Source organism: Lampetra fluviatilis, chromosome 47 (assembly GCF_964198595.1).
Source record: "Lampetra fluviatilis chromosome 47, kcLamFluv1.1, whole genome shotgun sequence".
In the NCBI taxonomy this organism is placed as follows: Eukaryota; Metazoa; Chordata; class Hyperoartia; order Petromyzontiformes; family Petromyzontidae; genus Lampetra; species Lampetra fluviatilis.
In genome coordinates, this window is record NC_136321.1 from 8,594,398 (window position 1) to 8,616,292 (window position 21,895).

Here is a 21,895-nt window from a genome sequence, read left to right on the forward strand (position 1 = left end):
TGTCGTTGATGGGATCAATTGTGGTTAGTTGTCTCGAGAAAGACCGAGGGGAGGGAGGGGGGACATACAGACTCACGTGTAATCCTTGAAAACGAAGGTGGTGGGGTTTTTCATTCTGTCCGTGTGATGTTGTTGATAGTGGTGGTGATGATGACGGTGGTGGTGGTGATTATCATGCCACCTGGGGCTGTCTCGAGACCTCCTGTCAGCGAACCTTCGACACTTCACGTGGCCTCAACGTGCACCTAGCCTGGCACAGGCACTTAGTGGCGAATGGCGGCAGTGTGGGTATTAGCATTTGTGGTTATCAACAGATATGATAATAATTTCTAATCACCAGTGATTGTTATTTATGATGTTATTGTTGCCTGCAGTATAGTTAATTTGATTTATATGATTAATAGCAATTAAAGTTCCATTGAAGCATGCTACAAAAAGTGATAAGAATGATGATGGTAATGATGATGTTGATGATGACCAGGAGTTAAGATAATAATGATGACGATGAATGACAATTGTACAAAGGGTAATGATGATCACGGCTCTCAATATGTACCATGGTGAATACCAATTGTTCAAATAATAATGATGAAGATAATTGTGGCAAATGGCACAAAGTCACAATGTTTACATCAGCAACAATGCACGTGAGCAGGCGACACGTGGCTGAATATAGCGGCAGGGAGATGAAACAATTTAGCAGTGTTTGATGACGCTATCACATAATTATGAATTCACACATTTTTATTTATTTCCGAGAGCCGTAGAGGGAAGGCAGTAATGTTTTTATTCGCTCTAATAAATTCCGGCAGATTACAGCTATCTCACACTCACAGGGGATCCATTCCGTGCCCATAACTATTTGTTATATTCATTACCGCTGCCAATACAATTCCCCTGGGAATCGCGTATGACGAGTAACTTTGGAGATAATTAAGAGAGTGCGGTGCTGATAGGAGTAAATCAAAGATGAAAATCGATGAATTTTACACCCCATCACTGTAACGAAAAACCAAAAACCCTACAAACCCATGCTCATTTTTCTGCCCCCTCCCCTCTCCTCCCCCTCTCCCCACAGTGCTTTCCACCTTTTTTTTGTGCACCGAGTCTTGTCACCGACGTCTTGATGCAATGGTCGGGCGACACTTGGCTTGCAATTCTTAGAGGTCGCCAGCTCGATTCGATCTCCCGACCAACGGCAGTCGAAGCTATGGTGGGGTGAAGTGTGGGCAACTCCCACCTCTTTCCAACGTCTTTGGATGTCCCTCTGGTGGGATTTCTAGAGGCATCGTGAAAGGGGAGGGTCACTGGGTACTCAATGCTCCGTGTAGAGGCCCTCTTGCCAGTAATATGGCGGGCAAGCCACTGCTGCTGCACCTTTACCTTTTCTTACTCAAGCACGCGCACTTAGGCATTCATTGTTGAGCGTGCGAGGTTATTGGGGGACGAGAGGAAAGCCCCTTCGAGGAGGGGGCACTGTAGACGCGGCCTCTAGTGGAGGGCCCTACCACGAACAGCGACGTGAGCGAGCAAATTGCAGGGGGAGGAGGAGGGGGTGGCTGGCACCTTTAGTATCCAACCCCCGTAACTTCGATCGCTGCTTTCGTGCACTCTCTCTCTCTCTGCGTGTTAATAAAACCAGCGGCAGGGCGGTGAAGTGGCCGGAGTGGCTCGGGGGAATTGCAGTCGACATCCCTCCCTCTCACATGCGAGGAGTTCAGCCTCTCGGCCCGGCCAAAGTGAAAAATGAGTGTGCGAGCTCCTTCGAGCGGAAAGGATTTATCCCCCAACCCACCGTCTACCACCAGCACAGGTCGGTTTAATCGGCTGGAGGGGGAAGCTGGAGGGGGGGGGGGGAGGCTGCGGAGCTGGGTGTGTCGTTATATTCCCGTGACACGTGCAGGCCGCCCCCTTAGACCTGTAAAGGAGAGCCGACCCACGGTTGCAGGGGGTTCGTCTTTTATTCCTTTCCTCCCATCCACACCTGTCCCCAGCCGTCCCAATCTCGTTCCCGCTAACCGCCGCCTCTTCCTGCCCATTCTCTTCCTTATATCTCCTCACCTGCTCCTCCCCCTTCTCCTGTCACCGTCCCCCTCCTGTTGGTGGGAATCCTTGCCCTGACACCCCTACATCACCCCTACGGACCCACCCAGCACTGCTGAATGAGGGCGACGGGAGAGATCAGACGGGGGCTATTCCTGCGCGATCTGAGATGCACGCGCAAAGGTCGACAACGAGAGGCCACTTCTCGCGACGTGGTTCGCGTGAGGACGGACAGACGGGAAGTGTGCCGAGGCCTCTGATGGGCGCAGAGAGACCTCAAAGAGGATTGGTTAGAAAGCCGTCCCTTGGTGTGGACCAATCAATTTCAAGGACAATGCATATATTATCATAGTGTGTTTTTTGTTTTCATTTTGACTGCAAGTATTGTGGTTAATGCAGACATGAATCCTTGTAAAAAAGGTTTCAGTTTTGTTGCTAGAAAAAAGGGGAAAAACCTTATTATTAGGATTGGTTATGGCCGGAGAATTGAACCGATTTCGTTGAGAAATTCAAACGTAAAAGGCGCGGGGACACGAGGGTGGACTATCGGGGGGGGGGGGGGGTAAAGGTTGACAACCGTTAGGAGGAGGAGGAGGAGGACGAGGCATGGCAGAGGGAAATGGGGTGAGCGAACCTTCGAGAAAGGGGGGCTCGAGGGATATAGAAGGGGTTGAGCACCAAGGGGGAAGGGGCGCTTAGACAGAAGACGAAGCCCGGGTCTTGGCATAGCGTTGGCGTCCACAGTGAAGGCTCTTGACAAAGCAAGCACGTGTGTCGGCGTCACTGCATACTTTGCGCTTCTTTCGCACCGTACGTAAGCCAACCCGTGCTAATCGGAGGTGCGGGGAAAGGACAACAAACTAGACACACACGGAAAAGCTGTGGCATTGAAATATGCCGCCGCTGTGTAACTCTCACGCTGTCATCGGCAATTTGTGCCTCTTTGTGCCAGTTTGATTGTGCCAATTCTGACCTGCCTCGACTGGACATCTGTACAAAAGAGAGCATTATAGCTCATCGGATTCCTCCAGTATAAGTGCAGATGGTGATTTATATCATTGGTGTTGTTATTATTACGCTTGTTAACCCAATAAATCCTCCCTGAATCTCAAGACGTTTTTTTTTCTTTCAGGAGGGTCCCTGCCAAGTTTTTGTAGCATTGTGGGAGAGATGTTACTGTTGCTGCTGCTGCGTGCAATGTCAATTGAGTCGTGTGCAGGGTCGTTTTTCTGCGTTGGGATGCTTGGCGAACACAAGCCGCGTCGCATTTTGTTGATTCGTGTTTAGCTATGAAAGGCAACCTGAGAACCCAGTGGAAAGTCACGCAAACCAGGGAGAGAACACGCAAACTCGACGCGTAAAAAGCGCGCCCGAGTTGGAAATCGAACCCAGGCCCCACGTCTTGTTGCGTGCAGGTGCGAGTATCACCCACCCCTTGACCGGCAGACGAACGCCCACCTGTGAAACCGGCTTTCCCGAGCGAGCCGGGTGTGTGCCACACGGGGACAGCTGCCACTGGGCGTGCTCTTTAGAATTGTGTTGAGCCGAGGTGCGCCCATGCAAGTCGCTTTGTCGCGCGCGAAGCTCTCTCTCTGTGAGACGTGCCTGGCGTGAAGGCGAAGGGCGACAAAGTCGTCGTCGTTGTGTTTCTCGCTGGCCGGCTGCGGCGTGCCCACGTGACCTTGCCCGGCCATGTCTTCCCGGCCAGGCGGAATCTTTGAGACGGTGGAGGGAGGCCCCGCGAGCGCCGAGGAGATCGCCTTCAAGTTCGCCGTGAACAGCATCAACAGGAACCGGACGCTGCTGCCCAACACCACGCTCACGTACGACATCCAGAGGATTAACATCTACGACAGCTTCGAGGCCTCGCGCAAAGGTGGGGGAACGCCGCTCGGTCTCCCCCCCCCCTTCCCCCTTTGACCCCCACGCACCCCCCCCCCCCCTTGAGACCTTCTTGTGCTGGGGGAGGGGCTTTGGAAGGCTAAGATCAGATCGCAATCTTTATTTAGACTGGAGGAATCCGTTGAGCTATGCAGTGATTTTTCACATGTCCAGTTATGGGCGGTCATGTAGCGTGATAACATCTGGGAACTCCCGTTCTGGATGGGGGTTGACTCAGCCCATGACACACCCGGGATGGGTTAAAACGGGTACCGGTTTGTGGGGAAGTCAACAGGGGTTGCGACCTACGGAGAGACTCGCCCCTCCAATTTCTCCACAGGGAGATGAGCACCACCTCAACCCTCGAGATTATCACCTTGACACTTGAGGCCCACATCTTCCACAGTGTGTGGCCTGGCCAGCAACGAGGAGTAGACCAGCATCCCCTCTACAAGGGCCACTCTTCAGCTCCCTTCTCGCGGATGGAGGCCCTTCTGCCAGCAGCCGCGTGAGTCAAGTTAAACTCAGGGCCTTTGTTTTGTTTTGCCCGTAACTGGAACAGCGAAATTGGATTCATGGTCACCGGCGGGTGGGAATTTACTTAGGAATTCTGGGGAGTGCGTAGCTCAGGGGGGTTCGTGGTAGGGGGGGGGAGGTCATGGAGGTTATTCAAATGAGGTGGCACAGCATATGGTCTTCCGTGAAGCTCCTTAGTCGTTCTCTTCTCAACGGGGGGGGGCGGGGGAGGGGGATGAGGCAGGGCGAGGGGTGGTGGTGGTGGGGGGGGATTTATCACCCCGGAATTCAAATTGGCACCAAGCGGCACTAAATTGCGCCGAGAGCGACCGAGCTGCGTGTGTTGGCAGTGCCAGCGTTGTGTGCGGGAGTGGTCCCCCCCCCCCCGCCGTTTGAGTGGATCCGCTGGAGCGTGTTGTGTCTGTGTGCGACTCTAGTGCGTGGGCGGTATTTTAGAAGTTGTGCAGCAGCGTCCCCCGCACATTCATATGCGGTGGAGTTGTCAGATTTTTTTTTCTTCTTGAATTAATGCCAAAAAATGACATTTTTTTCCATCCGTGGCTTTGCTGCCCGATTTTTCGTCTTTTTTCCCTCTCCGTTGGAAATAATAATAATAAATGTAAAAAAAGTGTGTATCTGTTTGTCTCTTAGCACCATTTCCCCATAAATAAAGATGAGCTCTTATCGTGTTTAGCCCGACGTGCCTTCGTTTGCATTTTAGCCGCGATAGCGCCACCATCACTTGGTGACATTTGACGGCGGAGTCGGCTTCAGACGTGATTGGGGGGAAGGGGGCGATGGGGGGGGGAAATAAAATAAAACCGTCCAGAATTTGCACGTGATGGTGAGCTATTCCCCCACAATCGCCTTTTAAGGGAAGCAATTAATCGTGTTGAATGGTTTTTTTTCACGAGCTTTTTGAAAATTTTCATTGAGCAGGGAGGGAGGGAGGGGGCCAGTGTTCATATTTATACATATTTTTGGTCGTCCGTCCGATATATTCGCGTGCCAACTTTGATCAGACGTCAAAGCTATGTTTGCTTGCACGTAATAAGACACGCAATATTTATGCCCATATTATACTCGAGATTGCATTTTTGTTTGTTTGTTTCTAAATTGAACCCCCATATTTATTTCATGGCGAATTGGTCAGCGCACTGGAATTGCAGCCCGTAGGCTCGCCGGTTCGATTCCCTCTCCTGGCACGGCAGTTGAAACGAGGGCACAAGTTTCTTAATGCCTTTGAGGACCGGCACGGTTAGTCGATCGGCAGGTAACGTGTGGTGGGGTAAAGTGTGGGTACACTGCTCTCTTTCAAGATATCTGGACGGCGTGGAAGAGTAGGCCAAACATATGCCGTGGAGGCGCTCTCTAGAGCTCCCTCTAGTGTAGGTCTTCTGCCAGCAGTGGCGAGAGTCAAACTGTTGCAGGGCCGCACCTTTACCATTTCCATCTATATTACAACAGGGATAGCAATTTTTTTTTTTACAATATTCCACTTATATTTAAGCCCCATATGTATGCAACGTCATCCAATCTAATTCGTGGGTTGCTGCTAGGCATTGTTAAGTTTAAATATTAAAGTCGGTAACAGAGCTAGGTATGTTAATGTGATTATCTTTCTTATTCAAAACTTTTATATGCCTTATATATGTATTCATGCATAATGTATGTGTGTATTTATTAATAATGCACCATATGCATCTGTACATTGAGTTTGTGTATTACACGCCTGTGCGCTGTGTGTAATGTGTGTGTTTTGTGTGTGCTATTGTGGGGGTGTGTTGCATGCTTGCGTGCTGCGTGTATTACAAGCCTTTCTGTTGTGTGTGCATTTGTGCTGCTTGTGTGAATAACACGTGTGTTGTGTGTTTGTTCCACGTCTATGTAACTTGGGAACACGAGATCGATTTCCGCTCAAGGTCAATACTACCAGTAACGATTATCTGAACCAGTCCTGGACCTCCCCTAGGTCGACTCAGCTTCAAATGGGTGCTTGGTGTTAACGTTTCCATTAGGGAAAGACAGGCGACCGAGCGTGGTGCTGGCCACTTGCCCGCCAACAGCACTTGCTCCAACAGTCTGTTAAGGGTATATGGGGGGAGGGGGGGGTCTTTGTATAGCTTCAGACCACAGGCATAGTTTAATAACATTTATAAGAATGACATCACTTGCAAGGGTTAGTCATCGGCACAAAGAGTTAATATTTACTTTGGGGGGAAAAAATTATCGGAGAGATTTCATGGCATTTAAATTTTCATCCCTGTGGTCAACAGCAGCCTAAGCACTTTAGTTTGTCCTCCTTGATGTCACAGATGAGCCGAGGTTGTAGAAAATCCTCTTACCAGCAAGCTAAGAGGCCATCGAGACGTCATCTATCCTTTGCTCAACAAACGCTGGGATGCGACTGGCAGTCTGGTAAATATTCGAGCACTCTGGAATCCGCGAAAGATGGTTTTGTTTTGGTCTTTTCCCCTACAATTTATTCCATCGCCACCAAAGTGAATCAAGTCGGGTTAGGATGCGTGTTGAGCCAACGGATGGGAAATTCCACATTCCTGTGGCAGGAACTTAGCCTCCGGCTCCTGGCAGGGACAAGCGTCTCTCTTGTGCACGCCGATGTTTTAGTCGCATCGTCGGTTTCGCCAAATTTTTGAAGGAGCGCGCGCGACAAAAAAAAGCATGCGCTGAGCGCACGAGAGACGGATGATTATTTTTTGGTTGAAAGGCGTTTGGAGCGGATTCTTGAAGTCAAATGGTAGCACGATGTATCAAGCGGTGGGCTGAATAATAAATCACAGCAGACATCGCTTAATTCAGCGAAAGAGTGGCTGAAGGGTCCCGCGCGTTCCCGGAACACCGCATCGCACCGCTCGCAAAGGTCGCCCCAGTGGTCTCGCGCGCAGAAATATTTACCGTATTTTCCAAATTTAACGTCGCAATATTTGCATCCCCCTGCTCCCCCCCCCCCCCCCGTACATGTAAGCGAATTTTTTGGGGGGTGAGTCTCAACAATCCGCTCGGTGTGCGTGTGTGCACATGAGCAGATCCGTACGAATTTATTGACGTCAGGGGGTCAAGTTTGGAGTGGGGCTGACCTGGCATGCTACCAAGAAGGGCCATTGATCAAAACGTCACTTATCATACGGTATATATAGATAGAAGAACAATTCTTTTAAGGCGGTGTTATTCGACGAATGTGTTGAGTATTTGGCTTACTTACCGAAGCGTATTGCAGCGTGTCGAGCACAGACCCTGAGGCCCAATGCACCAAGTGGCCAGCAACAAACAGCACGGATGAAGGGGTAATCGAGATTAGAGTTCATGCTTTTATCGAATTGAGCAAGGTTGTAAGAACTTGGCAAAGCAGACGTGATGGGAGGGAAGTTGAGAGTGTAGCAGAGCGAGGGGAAGAAGCAGAGAGAAGAGAGGGAGGGATGGATGGAAGTGAGATCACCTGCATTGTTGTAAGCACGTGAGTCAGTTGGTGAGTGAGTGTATTGTTGTGACCTGCACGTAGCCCGCATGCCCTGGCAGCTTCGGTTCGGCCGGATCGAGGGGGCTAAACTGGCGCGGCACGGGCTAGAGAAGAGATGGACTGATGTGGCACAGAAGGATGTGGAGTTGATTAGACTTGCCGATGACTGGAACCAGCGGTGTCAAGATCAGCCTCTGTGGAGGAGGTTTGTAAAGGACGCTGTTGGGGAGTTTGGAGGCAGTCGCCCTCCAACAACAACAGAGGGCAGAGGAGCGTCGCTCACAACAATGAGCAGAGTGCCGGGCGGCTAAAACGCAGAGGGTTAGCACAGTGGGGAGCACAGGTGATACATCTGCCAGTCATCTCATTCAGTCAACCTATGACACCTGGGTCTGTCCCGTGACCTCCTGCCTGTGGGCCTTCGACACTTCACGTGGCCTCAAATTGCACCGAGCATTGCACAAACGCCTTGGTGACAACACCGCCACTTAGTAGTGCACTGCGTTTGTTGTTGTCGCGGTATGGTGGAGGTTAAACAAAGTGTGGACGAGATGATATAATCAGTCTGGTTGGCAGGTTGCCGTGACGGGGCAGTGACTCTTCTAAGCAGAGATTTGTGAAAAGTATACCCTGTCTGTGTCGATGTTGAAACACCACAAGTATATAATCACTGTGCTTGTGTTTAAAGTTATCACAAATGTGCATGGTGTAAGATATGTGTACACGTTGTAACATTGCTATCGTTGTTGTTGTTGTTGTTGACAGCCTGACTATACTGTGCTGATGAGTCCTGATTTGTAATGAAACCGGATCACCGTCGTATATCACTGCTTACTGTCAGTCGCTCACGTTTGATCAATTTGATGTTGACGGTGACCAACGATAAGAGGAACCACAGTGCACTTTTTAAAATGCTGATGTTTTTTTGTTGCCGAAATGCACAGTTGCGGTGTTGTTTGCAACTTGTGTCTTTTTCCCCCCAGCCTGCACTATTATTGTGCTATGGTAGGATTTTTTTGTCTTGCAATATACAGATTTGATTTGCAAACTCTGTCGCTCAAGTTTCAACGAGGATGACAATTCTTTGAGATGCGTCATTCGATCGCGCCATGCCGAAGTTATTACGAGCATGAGCGTGATGTTGGCTCTGGAGTTATCTGAAAGGAAGCTACAATTTCAACGGTGCGTTTTGGGAGTTTTGTTGTGTGCCCATAGATAAATCATGGTGGGATACACACACACACGTTCACAAAAACGGAATTTCGTGAAACACCGCCAAAATATCTTTTTTATCTCACAAATTATTTACATTGGAAAATCTCGAACATAATGTGTAAAAAGTAAAAAAGGTAAAGGAGCAGCCCTGAAACTTCTATCTCACGCCACTGCTGGCAGAAGGGCCTTCACTAGAAGGAGCTCTAGAGATCACCCTCTGCAGGGTATTTGGCCTAATCTTCGACACTGGCTCGGCATGAGGTACCCACACTTCACGCCACCACAGGTGACACGTGGCGTATGCCACTATAACGCCTGGGTTGACGGAGGCCACCTGTCGATTATACGTCGAGTGTGCTCACCATGACACCACGGCTGCGTCCCTATCACTTATTATCAGGGCTTAGTTTCTCACTGATACTAAACACAAAATATATATATACACAGTGGAAATATCCCCTGGCTGAGATAGGGAATTTGCCAATCTTTCTCGTGCAGTAGGGAGATTGGGGCCCCCCAATGACATGGCACTATCTGATCACCAATAACAACCCCTTCAGCAGTTAGAGGAAGTTGCAGATAAAGGTGGCCTGCGAAAGATTGTCTGGTGAAAGCTGTCTCCCAGCTGCTGATGGGCACAGACTGCATGCCCCACTGCATGCCAAGCGAAGAGAGTTGGAGTACTCAAGAAAAAAAATAACAACCACAAACATCACCACAGCTGCGTTTACAATTATCGGTGCTTTGTTAAATTTATGAGATATATATTTTAAGAACGACAAGCACAATGGAAAAAAGCCGTGTTTCCCATATATATTGCTTTTCTACGAATCTGAACAAAAAGCAAGCTGGACCTTCCCAGTAAACTTGCAACGTTGTGTCAACAATGGCATGTGGTTGGAACTGTTAGACCAACGTTGGACCACAACGTTCAATGTGTTCTGGGTTAGCATTTGTTCCAAACTATGATATGCAACCTAAAGTGAATGCATATCTTTTAACATGGAAAACATGAACAACTCTGTTATTACACTGCTGTGTTAAGGCCATTCCGAGCCCTGTCAATAACGGGGGTTGTTTGACCGTACTTAACTGCACTGGTCTCAGTGAGGGTTCGTGAAGGCAACGGGCTCAGGACCGGTACAGATATCACCCATCAACGATGTCAGAGGCGGTTGAGAATCGAACTCAAGTCACGGGGTTCATCGCACGGTGTGTGCAAACCATCACATCACCGCTAGAACCTTTATGCTCATATAATTTAGTTTAAGTGAATTTATTTTGCAAGGAAGGCAATAATGTGGGCCGTAATGTGTGCCAAATAGATTCAACTCTGAAGAAGAACCGTTGCCAGAAATGCCAGACTGTTATATATTGTTTCTGTTATAAGTCCGTGTTAATGAGAGTATGTTTTTTGGCATTTGTGCTTTTGTATTTGTGTTCATGCACCACTTCCAACACAACCCCTGACTTGTACAACAACAAAAAAGTTACGAGTCATCGATGTGACATATAAAACCCGGCCCAGTTTATTTATCGCTGGGCTTGCTTTCGGTGAGAGAGCATTGCATTTTAAGTCAAGCTGACGGAATTTCTGTCCAATGTATGTATTTTTTTGCTGTGACGTTACCGCAAAGTGTCATTGTCAAAATCTGCACATATATTGTGTAGACGCTGTAGTTGTAGATCGAGATGTCACCAGCACATCGCCGACGATTTCTGCCCTCCGCCAGATCCCGCAGCTGCTGCTCAGTCAACACGGGGTCTCCAAGATCTGCCCTAACAGTCTAACTCACTATCAACTAACGATTAACTATTTTATTTTATTTTACCAAGTAAGGCCCAACTGAGCTATATAGCTCTTTTTCAGAAGCGACCTGGAAATCACAAATGATAGCTCAACGAAGTGGCTCATCATGTTGAAATTTATCGCGGTCAAAATAATCTAAACGCGTGTTTCTAAGTGTGGAGGGAAAAATCGGTGGACCCAGAGGGAAATCCACGCGACCACGGGGAGAGAGACACGTAAACTCCAAATATGCAACAGGCATCAGGGTTGGGATCGAACGCACAACCTCCTGTATACCAGGCGAGATAGTTAACATTGCCAGCATGACGAGATGTTAACTGCATAGATTGCAAGTGGTATTGGCCAAACATCCCAATGCTGAAGAATTACCAGCAAAGTACTCAATTGGAATTGCAATTAGCGATGTTGCCCCCTCCTGCGAAATTTGGCAAGGCCCTCTGCAAGGGTGGGGGAGGAAGTCTTTAGATTGAGTGCTGCTTTCCTGGATAAACACGCAGAATCACAATCATCGCGTGATTAAAAACAACAACTGTAAAACAAAACATCACATTGAACAAGAAGCCCTCCCTTTGCTCATTCATCCGTGTATTAATTGAATGAAATTGTCCTTTAAAAAAGGACATTTAGAAGGCACGGGAGAATACATTAAAGAGAGAGAGAGAGAAAGGCTTCAGATCGTGACAGGAGGACGGCACAGCCCCTCCTGCGTGCGAGGTGAGAGAGTGACGGAGTGAATTCCAGACTGGAGCTTGTCGAAGGCTCTTAACAACCGCTCTGGGCTAGAATAGAGCGACGCTGACCGACCGACCGACTGACTTTGCGCCCATTAGACCCGAGCTTTCGTTCCGTAATTCGCACGGAATGCCTCCTGCAAGCTGTTAGTTTCACGGCTGTTACCGGACGTGGTTCTCCCGGCAGCCACAGCGGCAGCCTTCGACACGCCGCCGCCGCCGTTTCTGCCGAGCAACAATTCAATTTCAAACCAATTTTTACGGCTGCTATATTTACACCTGGGAGCAAGCAAAAGAAAAAAATGCCGATTAACTAAGGACAGTGTGCTCTGTCTGTGTCTGCCTGTCTCTATGTCTCCTCTTCATATCTCATTGTTCAATATCATCGTATCTCCGTGTGTTCCTGGCCCCCACACCTATTGCTCTCCCTGTTCTTGTTTTTGAGTAATGTGCCCATTTATTTCACGATATGTTAATTTGTCCTCGACTCACTGTTACATCATCTTCCTCGTCCTCCTCCTCACGATCTTCTAACCCTTCTGAATTGCTTTGCCTCTCATCCCCGAAATCATCCCTCACTCACCAATCTCATTTAAACATCCCACCATGTGCTCTTCAAATTTAGTTTCTTTCTCTTAGTTTTTTGTTACTTTCATCTTTCCCTTTTTCTCTCTTTCTCTGTGCTCACTCCAACACTCATCTCTCTCCACCTGTCCCACCCTCACCCCCTCCACTTACTTCTCAATTTCTCTCTTCTCTTCCATCTCAATGCGTCTCTGCCCTACCCTGATTCTTCCCTCCCCAATCACTTATCTTTCCCACCCCTAACATTACTCTTGCACTGTAACCCTCACTGCACCACCCTCTGCGCCACCCTCTGTGCCACCCTCTGTGCCACCCTCTGCGCCATCCTCTGTACTACCCTCTGTGCCACCCTCTGTGCCACCCTCTGTGCCACCCTCTGTGCCACCCTCTGCGCCATCCTCTGTACTACCCTCTGTGCCACTCTCTGTGCCACCCTCTGTGCCACCCTCTGTGCCACCCTCTGTGCCACCCTCTGCGCCATCCTCTGTACTACCCTCTGTGCCACTCTCTGTGCCACCCTCTGTGCCACCCTCTGTGCCACCCTCTGTACTACCCTCTGTGCCACCCTCTGCGCCATCCTCTGCGCCGTCCCCTGTTCCATCCTCTTCGCATCTCCCGTTTGCGAACATCCCCGCCGCTCCAACCTCCACGACATCTCCCCCCCCTCCCCCCCCCACCGCCACCACCCCGTGCGCACCGTGCACCTCGCCGCAGCATGCGACCAGCTGTCCCTGGGGGTGGCCGCCATCTTCGGACCTTCACACTCGGCGTCGGCGAGCTCCGTGCAGTCGATCGCCAACGCGCTCGAGGTGCCCCACATCCAGACGCAGTGGAAGCCGCAGCCGTCGAGCAGCCGGGACACGTTCTTCGTGAACCTGTACCCCGACTACGCGTCCGTGAGCCGCGCCGTGCTCGACCTGGTGCAGTCCTACAAGTGGAAGAGCGTCACGGTGGTGTACGAAGACAGCACGGGTGAGACGCACGCGACCTCCTCCTTCTCATGAACAACTTCTGGCTTGGCCCGGAGGTGGCGGGGGGGGGGGGGGCGCTTTAGAGGTGGAGGGAGTTGGGGGTGCTGGGGGGTGGAGGACCCGAGAGAATGCTAAAGTCTCAACGTTGGCGCCGGAGTGAATGCAATGCAGACACTTGAGTCTCGACAGTTGTACTGGCGTCAATGTCACACCACCGACACTTGAGCTGCTTGGGGTCACCCCTGATCCTTTGCCGCGGATTGCTTTTGCCAGGCGCCACCACCCACGTGGGTGTCGCGTTGACGTGAGCACGGTGCCGTGGCCTATTTGTGGCTATGTTTTCGATTTTTTCTCCCCTCTTAATTTTCGTTACATTTCGACGGAATATTTATAACACGTGCGACAAATGTGACGTTGTTGATTCTTGAAAACGGTGTCATACGTTTGTCGATAATTTCAGGATGCGTTCAATTCGTTTGCTGAATATGTCGTCGAAAATGTAGCGAATGTCAAGAATCAAGCAGAGCAACACACATCACACACAGTAACAATCGTGATTTGTTCATTCGTTGTTGATAGAGACACTCACCGTCGCCCTCGGGCGCATCAGAGCTCTTTCCCTTCTACGTGACTTCACCGAAAGAACCAAGAAGATGAATCCCTGCAGTCACGAAATCTTTAAATCAAAATAAGTGACTTACCATCGCACCTCAGCTCAACACACTTGAAAGGGGCACCCCCCCCCCCCCCGTGGCAGCTGTCCCTGTGCGGCACAAGGCGACCCCGAACCTGGCCTGCAAACGGACATGAGGGGAGTGCGACGATTGATGTGCGTTATCCCCAGTGAGCCATGTGCAATCCCAGTGTCTCGCTACGTCGGAGTCTCTTGGCTTGCAATCGATCGTTCCCGGTAGGAGTTTATAAACCGAAAGGTGGACCACCCGAAAACGAATATATGCTCATGCCCCCCCCCCCCCGCCCACCCCCGATGGGGCTGGCACCTCCACTGAGGAATGTAACGGCGTGCTGTGCGGCTGACGAGCAATCCGTGTCTAACCACGACGCCTTTGTGCCACGTTGTACACGTGGATGCGCGAGCCCCCAGCCCATCAAGCACGAGGCCGGCGTGCTCGCTCGCTCCATCGCTCGCTCCATCGCTCGCTCCATCGCTCGCTCCATCGCTCGCTCGCTCCATCGCTCGCTCCATCGCTCGCTCCATCGCTCGCTCCATCGCTCGCTCCATCGCTCGCTCCATCGCTCGCTCGCTCCATCGCTCGCTCCATCGCTCGCTCCATCGCTCGCTCCATCGCTCGCTCGCTCCATCGCTCGCTCCATCGCTCGCTCGCTCCATCGCTCGCTCCATCGCTCTCTCCATCGCTCGCTCCATCGCTCGCTCCATCGCTCGCTCGCTCCATCGCTCGCTCCATCGCTCGCTCGCTCCATCGCTCGCTCCATCGCTCTCTCCATCGCTCGCTCCATCGCTCGCTCCATCGCGCGTAACCGGCGGCCCGAGGCACCGCGGTGAGGCTGACCTCCTCGGTGAGGCTGCCCCACTGCACCGGTGGATTTGCCAGGGGTTCCCCCGTTCCCCCGTATCGACGGCGCGCCACCTGCGTTCGGGCTGACCTTGGCAAGAGTGCCGTGAAATGTGTAACACTCTCGCATCTCTCTTCCCTGTGGGTTATTTATGCGTCTCAGTGCTTATGTGTGTATTTGTTGGGTGTGTGTGTGCGCGTGGCGGTGTTGGGGTTAGCGTGCCGCGCTACGAACCTGGCGACCCCAGTTCGATTCCCGCTCACGGCCAGCACCGGTGACGATTCTCTAAAGCGGTCTTGGGCCTCCCCTAGGTTGACTCGGCTTCAAATGAGTACCTGGTGTGTAAACATATCCACTCGGGTGACAACTGTGACCGCGGGTGGTGCTGGCCACTCACCCACTCGTGCGCCGTGCCGGCCTTCATAGCTGCTCCCTAACAGCACTTTCCCCAACAGTCTGTGAAGAGGTTTCTACGGAGGAATCTTTGTCTTTGTGTGGCCGCGGGGAGCGGCAGTGTAGTGTGTTATCAGTCATGGCACACGACAGGCAACAGGGGTGGGAGCCACCAGCCTAATGGCAGTGGCTGAGTCACGGCAGGAGCATTGGCCGCTGTGCCTGGCCACCCGCACCATCACGGGAGTCTTCAGCGCCATGAGTGGCACAAATGGGTGGAGGGGGGTTCATGGAGGGGGGAGGGGGTGGAGGGGGGCCTCACACGACAACGCAGAACTTGTCGTGGCGATTGCGCAATAGATGACGCCGCATTGCAAGAAAAATCAGATGAATCCTGGCTTGGCACAAATGCCCAAGTGGGGGTAATCATTCATTTATGAATACATTTAGGTGGGTGGCAAGAAAGGAAAGGGTTAAAGTCTTCTAACCGTAAATGGGAGTCTTAATGAGCCCCTTTTACCACCCTCTCTGCCATTTATTTATCAGCTTATAAGTGCTCTGTCGCCAAGCCAATTTATTTGTTAGAATTCATTGGTTCCAATGCTGTGCACTAAAATGTAATGCAGTTATAATTGGCCCGGAATGAGTTTATTATTGAATTGCGCAATTATTGAGTGCCTAATGGAGAGATTACAATTGGTCTGAAATGGACACGAAATAATCCATCTGTTCTGGTACAACGTGTTGATCTCGCAGCTGTGCGGTGTTGCGGTGGAGCAGCGGTTGTCATCGCTGCGCTATGAACCTGGCTTACCTGGGCTTGAGCACGCACTTATGCATGTTGAACTTATTTCGCACAGTACGTGGCCAACTGCGCACAAAAAGCGGTTCTAAGAAAATGAGTTTTCAATCGAGATGATTTAAAAATGCGTAGTAGCTCCCGGTCGTTTCCTTCTGTTGGACAGAAGAGCGTTCCAGACGGCCGCAGAAGCGCGCGTCTGATAGCGCCTGATGCGGTGACCGCCTTTGTTCGATGGCTAGCAGCGCAAAGTCCAAGTTTTAGCGTTTTCAAAATAAATAATTAAATCGTTAAATAATTTCAATGGTTAATCTACTGCTGGATGGAGGCCTTCCTCGCTGAGCTACCACGGCTTCTCACAATCCAGCGATGGAGCAGCACGAGGCCAGGTTTTAACGTTTTAAAAATAAAATAAATAAACGTGCGCGCACATACATATTCAGTGTATCACATTATCTGAGAAAAGACCGCGCTTATGGTTGCATATTTCAGCGCTGTGGAACATAAATGGGTTCTCTTTGTGACAACAGGGTGAATAAGCAAGCAATAGCGTGATAAACAAAGGCAAAGATCCCCCGTATAGCCTTAACAGACTGTAGGGGCAAGTGCAGTTAGCGAGTAGCACCTATGAAAGCCGGCACGGCACACGAGGGGGTGGGTGGCCAACACCAGGCCCGGCCGCATTTGTCTCCCAGGTGGTGATATTAACACACCGCACCAGGTATTCATTTGAGGCTTAGTCGACCTAGGGGCAGCCCAGGACCGTTTGGAGCTAATCGTCACCGGTGTTGGCCGTGAGCGGGAATCGAACTCGGGTCGATGGCTTCATAGCGCAGCGCGCTGACCGCCCCCCACTAGCCGCGCGACAAACACTCGCGCGCACACAGCCGCTTGTAAAATAGCCGCGGTAATTCGCGGCGTGGCGCGGAGGAGGCGACCTTTTAGTGTTGCATGCGGCCGGGCCGGGGCGTCGTCGTGCTAAATCGGCGTGATATTTACACTTTCGCTTTACGAGGATGATCCTCCGTGTTTGGCTTGCGATCGTCGGCCGACGGAAGCTCCATTTTACGCTTGGGTGCGGAATCTCTCCGCCCCCCCCGCTCCCCGGGTGCGTTTATCCCGTGGCTAGCCGGGCAACGGGGGGAGGGTGTTGGAGTGTTTGTCCCTCGTTTGTCGCCTGCTGCCGGCTGCAATCGTGGGGTAGCTAAAGAGCTAACGACAAGACTCGCTCTCAAGTCTGCGTTCTCTGGTTTTGTCTGCTTTTCCTAAAGGCCTTCGGTGTGAGTCTTGAATCTTACATTGCTTTGGAATGTAATGTACTCGGATTTGGTGAGAGTGTGTAGATGATGTGGCTTTTTTTTTCGGGAGACGTGTATGTTGAACTTCTTTCGCGCCGTACGTAGCCGACCGTGATAATCGGATGTGTGACACGCACATAAAGAGTGGAGGCAATTTTTTCTTTGAAAGGAATGATGTGTGTAAAGAGCTGAAGGGCAAAGCGTAGAGGTATTCCTTGGGGCATGTTTATTTGATTTATCTATTCAAATTATTACTATATTTATTATTCTTCTTGTCAAATGTTATCCCGATTGCGCTCTCAGCGTCACATCAGGAGATGAAGAATCCGTTTGGAAGCTCTCACAGAGACGTGCAACCCTTCGTTTCTGAGAACAGCCAACGGAAGTTGATATCACAGAGCTACTGATTAGAGATTTCTTCACTCACGTTAGAGGACAGCATTGACCCTCCCACCGTGCATGACAGTTAGACCAATATATTTTTTTGCCAAATTAAGTGAAAAATCAAATTGAATGTGGTGGTTTATTTGTGCGTTCAGTTTTGACTGGCCGAGACCGACTCTTGATCACAGGCGGCTTACCTGCATTTGAACCCGGAAGCACATCGCTGGCCAGTTCTACCAGCTCTGACTTCTGACCTCTGAACCACTCATCGACCACAACGAAGACACCTGTTATTTTACCGGTGGTCATAGTCGTAAAAAATTGTCCATTATATGTATCCCAAGTATTTTTTTCGTGCAGTTCCTTGCGCTCAACTTTAAAAAAGCACAACATTTCAATTTAGCAATATTGTAAGAAAAAAGTTTCAAGCCTCACCATAACTACCGTCACTGAATGACCTTTTTTGTATGCCTCGAGAAGTTTTACATCTGCAGACATTCGCAGATGCCACTCTTGTTTGATAATAATGTCTCAAAGGAACGTCATTATCGAGGAGACTAAATTGGATTCAAACTGACAAAATTGTGGGCCCCGGAGGTGAACACATTGACCTTGGTGCCCTGCTAGCGACCAATCACCATTGTCAGCGGCAATCCTCGCACGGACAAGTAAATTGCAAAAGAAAAATGTTAACTTGCCAACACTTGACTCTTTTCTACCCTCTCACGCCCCACCGTAGTGCCCATATTAAAACTTCCCAATATTGAAATTCGTCATAATGCATTTCCCGGCACAGAAGTTTGTAGGAGGGTGGCACGGAAATGTCAGGTCGATCTTTCACCGGGTGTAGTAAAAGGTCAGCCCCCAAATATACAAGAAAGGATTCCGAATGAGATTAAATCCTTCCCCTTCTGCCACCAAACCCGTTCTCTCTGCGCGCGATTGTGAGCGCTCCGATTTAAACGGCGCTCACCTGCAACGCTTTGTTAGGCTCATCACGGCGTGGTAATTAATTCAAAGCAAATCAACCACTTAATTGATTTGCAGGGTGGTTAATGGGGTTCCTGATTGGCAGTTGACTGAGATTGCGTGGCATTAGCGGTCGCGCATGTGCCTGCCTGCCGCAGAGGTTCGCGCTTCAAGCCCAGCGGTCACCCCAGTTAATGCGGCGGGTGTGCTAGCCACAGATGCTGCACAGCGGACGCTATGTCGATCCATTGATGTTATTCGAAAAAAAGATTTAGACTACGCCGTGATGGATATGATGGACCCAGATTTGCCAAATGTTATCGATTGTTCGGAAATTACTTCATTGGGAAAAGCCACGTAGCAGAAGTAGTCCCCTCCTGGCAGACTGATGGCTTCTTGTTGGCTGTTCGTTCAGTCGTCTTGTGCTGCACAGGAACTAGCTGCCACTTGGGGGGAGGAGGCTTTGGCTCTTTGGCTCTCTCGACTGCCACAGAGCACGTTGAGATGCACTGAACGGAAAGCATTGCGTCAATTAAAAGTGGTGGTGATAATAATGATGTGCTGTATATGCCCAACATCTTACGTCCTTGTATATCGTGCTTTGTCATAGCATGGATGAATAGAATCTATAGGTCGAGAATTGATTCAGAAATAATTAACCGCCTCTACGGGGAGGGTTTCCACACAACTGTTAGATCTTTCCCTTTAGAAGCTAACCCCCTCTTCCTGACGACGAACGCTTGTGTTGCGATCGAAACGTAGTTTTTTGTTATTTTCTTTGAACCTATCTACGTGACTTTACCGAAAGACCCAAAGAATATGAATTCCTGCAGTCACGAAAGCTTTAAGTCAAGATTTCACAAATAATTGTTTTATTTATTTTTTATGGATTTGTGAAATGCCAAACAATCCCAGCTTTTTGTGTATCGTGTGTTGTCTTTATCCCGCACTTCTAATTAGCACGGTTGGCTACGTACGGTGCGAACGAAGTTCAACAGACATTCATACATACCGATGATGTTGCACCTGTAAGTTGTGTGAATAACGAAGGTGACACGGCATTGTTAGCTTGTGCTTATGCAGGGCAAACGTGCTCACTGTAATTCTTACTTGGGTGCCACGGTGGCGAAAAGTTAACTACTTCGCCTGGCATACAGGAGGTTATGGGTTTGATCCCGACCTTGACGCCTGCTGTATATTCGGAGTTTGCGTGCCTCGCTCCTTGTGTTCGCGTGCATTTTTCTCCGAGTCCTCCGGTTTTTCCCTCCACATTTATAATCACGCGTTTAGACTATTTGGCTGCTATCAATTTCCGCACGATGACAAGCCACTTCGTTGAGCTATCATTCGTGATGGCGAGGTCGCTTCTCAAAAAGAGCGATGGAGCTCAGCGGGCGTCTCCTGGTGAAATTATTAAATAGTTTTAATCGTCAACGGCCGCTCGTGCCGACAATCCCAGCCACCGGCAAAAAACTCGACCAAGCACCCACGCGACAAACAATGTAATTTCCATTTCGGTGGCTGCCGTGTCCTTTTCGTAAGGCCACGTGGTGTAAATTTTGATTGAAAGCTTTCGTGACTGCAGGGATTCATCTTCTTGGTTCTTTCGGTAAAGTCACGTAGAAGGGAAGTAATAGAATAATAAAAATAAAGCATAATAAAATTATTCTCACGACGTTTCGGCCACAACGCAAGCAGCCGTCCTCATTCAGACTCTGTCGCCTCGACGGACCTGGTTTTCACCTGAGGACGGCTGCTTGCGTTGTGGCCGAAACGTCGTGAGAATAATTTTATTATGTTTTATTTGTATTATTTTATTACTTCCCTTCTACGTGACTTTACCGAAAGAACCAAGAAGATGAGCCACGTGGTGTGTTTGGCCCTGACACCGACTGTGTAAATGTGGCTTTGGAGAGTCGTCATAACAATTGGCTATTAAGCGCACACATCCTTGTGTCCGCAGCGGAGCTGCATGAGGTCGCCTCCAAAAGGTTCATTTAATTTGCTTGGCGTCCTTGCTTCGTGTTAACAAACGGAGGCTTAATGGCCCCGCGTAAGTATTTGTTTGTGATGTTATCACCCTGTTAATGTGGGAGAAGACCACGTGGCCTTGTGTGTACGCGTGTGTGTGTGTTCGTGTGTGTGTACGTGTGTGTGTGTACGCGTGTGTGTGTACGCGTGTGTGTGTGTACGCATTTGTGTGTGTGTGTACCCCCGCGTGTGTGTACGCGTGTGTGTGTGTACGCGTGTGTGTGTACGTGTGTGTGTGCGTGTGTGTGTGTGTACGCGTGTGTGTGTGCGCGTGTGTGTGTGTGCGCGTACGCGTGTGTGTGTGCGCGTGTGTGTGTACGCGTGTGTGTACGCGTGTGTGTACGCGTGTGTGTACGCGTGTGTGTGTGTGCGCGTGCGTGTGTGTACGCGCGTGCGTGTGTGTACGCGCGTGTGTGTGTGTACGCGTGTGTGTGTGCTTTGGGGAGCGGTAGCTTGGTGGTTACCTGACTGCACTGTGAACCTGAGGCCCATGTTCGATTCCCAGCCATGCCTAACATCATCTGTGATTATCTGAACTGATCCCTGGCCTCCCTTAGATTAGCTCGGCCTTAAATGAGCACGTGGTATGATGCGTAAACATCGCCACTATGAAGACAAAGGTGGTCGGGCGTAGTGCTAGACATCTGAGTGTCATCCCGGTCTTAATAGGTGCTCGCTAACAGCGCTTGCCCCAACAGCCTGTGAGCTATAATGGGGCTATTTGTGTGTTCGGGGCTTGAGTGATGGTGCAGTGGTTAGCACACTGTGCTCCAGTCTTGAGAATGGCAATATGTTCAGGAGCTACATGCCAATGTCTAGGCCTGTACTCCACGAGATGACCTCACGGGAGAGTTCGTGTAGTTTTGCTATTTCTCCATGTACGATATGGCCCACTGTTTTGTGTTGCCTGACCACGGACGCACGGCTGCGGCTTATCTTCTATGTTGCATTCATGACGGAGATGTGCACATCGGCCTGTTGATTGATTGGTCTGATGCGGTTGATCGTTACGCTGGTGTCTTGGAGGAATGTCAAAGGCTGGAGGTGCCATGTCAGGTGTCGATTCTGGACGCCTGCGATTGTTTGTCAGCAATTCCTCTCGGTGAGATTCTAGGTAGAGCGACAGCAACAAAACGGAAAGGGGAATCGGGACGTCAGTCTGTGTCAGAGGAATATTGTTGAGGATTTTTGTTGACGGCTGGGGCAGTTGTCATCAGCAAGAAGACATTTAAAAGTCGCTTGCGATTTGCACGAA

At 50.1% G+C, this 21,895-nt stretch overlaps 1 protein-coding gene across 7 annotated transcripts in view; it reads left to right on the forward strand.

Annotated features, from left to right (window-relative positions):
- The window catches only part of LOC144947939 (glutamate receptor ionotropic, kainate 2-like), a 219,916-nt gene that overhangs the window by 76,864 nt on the left and 121,157 nt on the right, over positions 1-21,895 (forward strand). For all 7 annotated transcript variants that reach the window (XM_078877355.1, XM_078877356.1, XM_078877357.1 and 4 more), the window contains exons 2-3: positions 3,752-3,919; positions 12,974-13,231. In XM_078877355.1, coding sequence (XP_078733481.1) covers positions 3,752-3,919; positions 12,974-13,231 — 426 coding nt within the window. The remainder of the gene's footprint in view (positions 1-3,751; positions 3,920-12,973; positions 13,232-21,895) is intronic.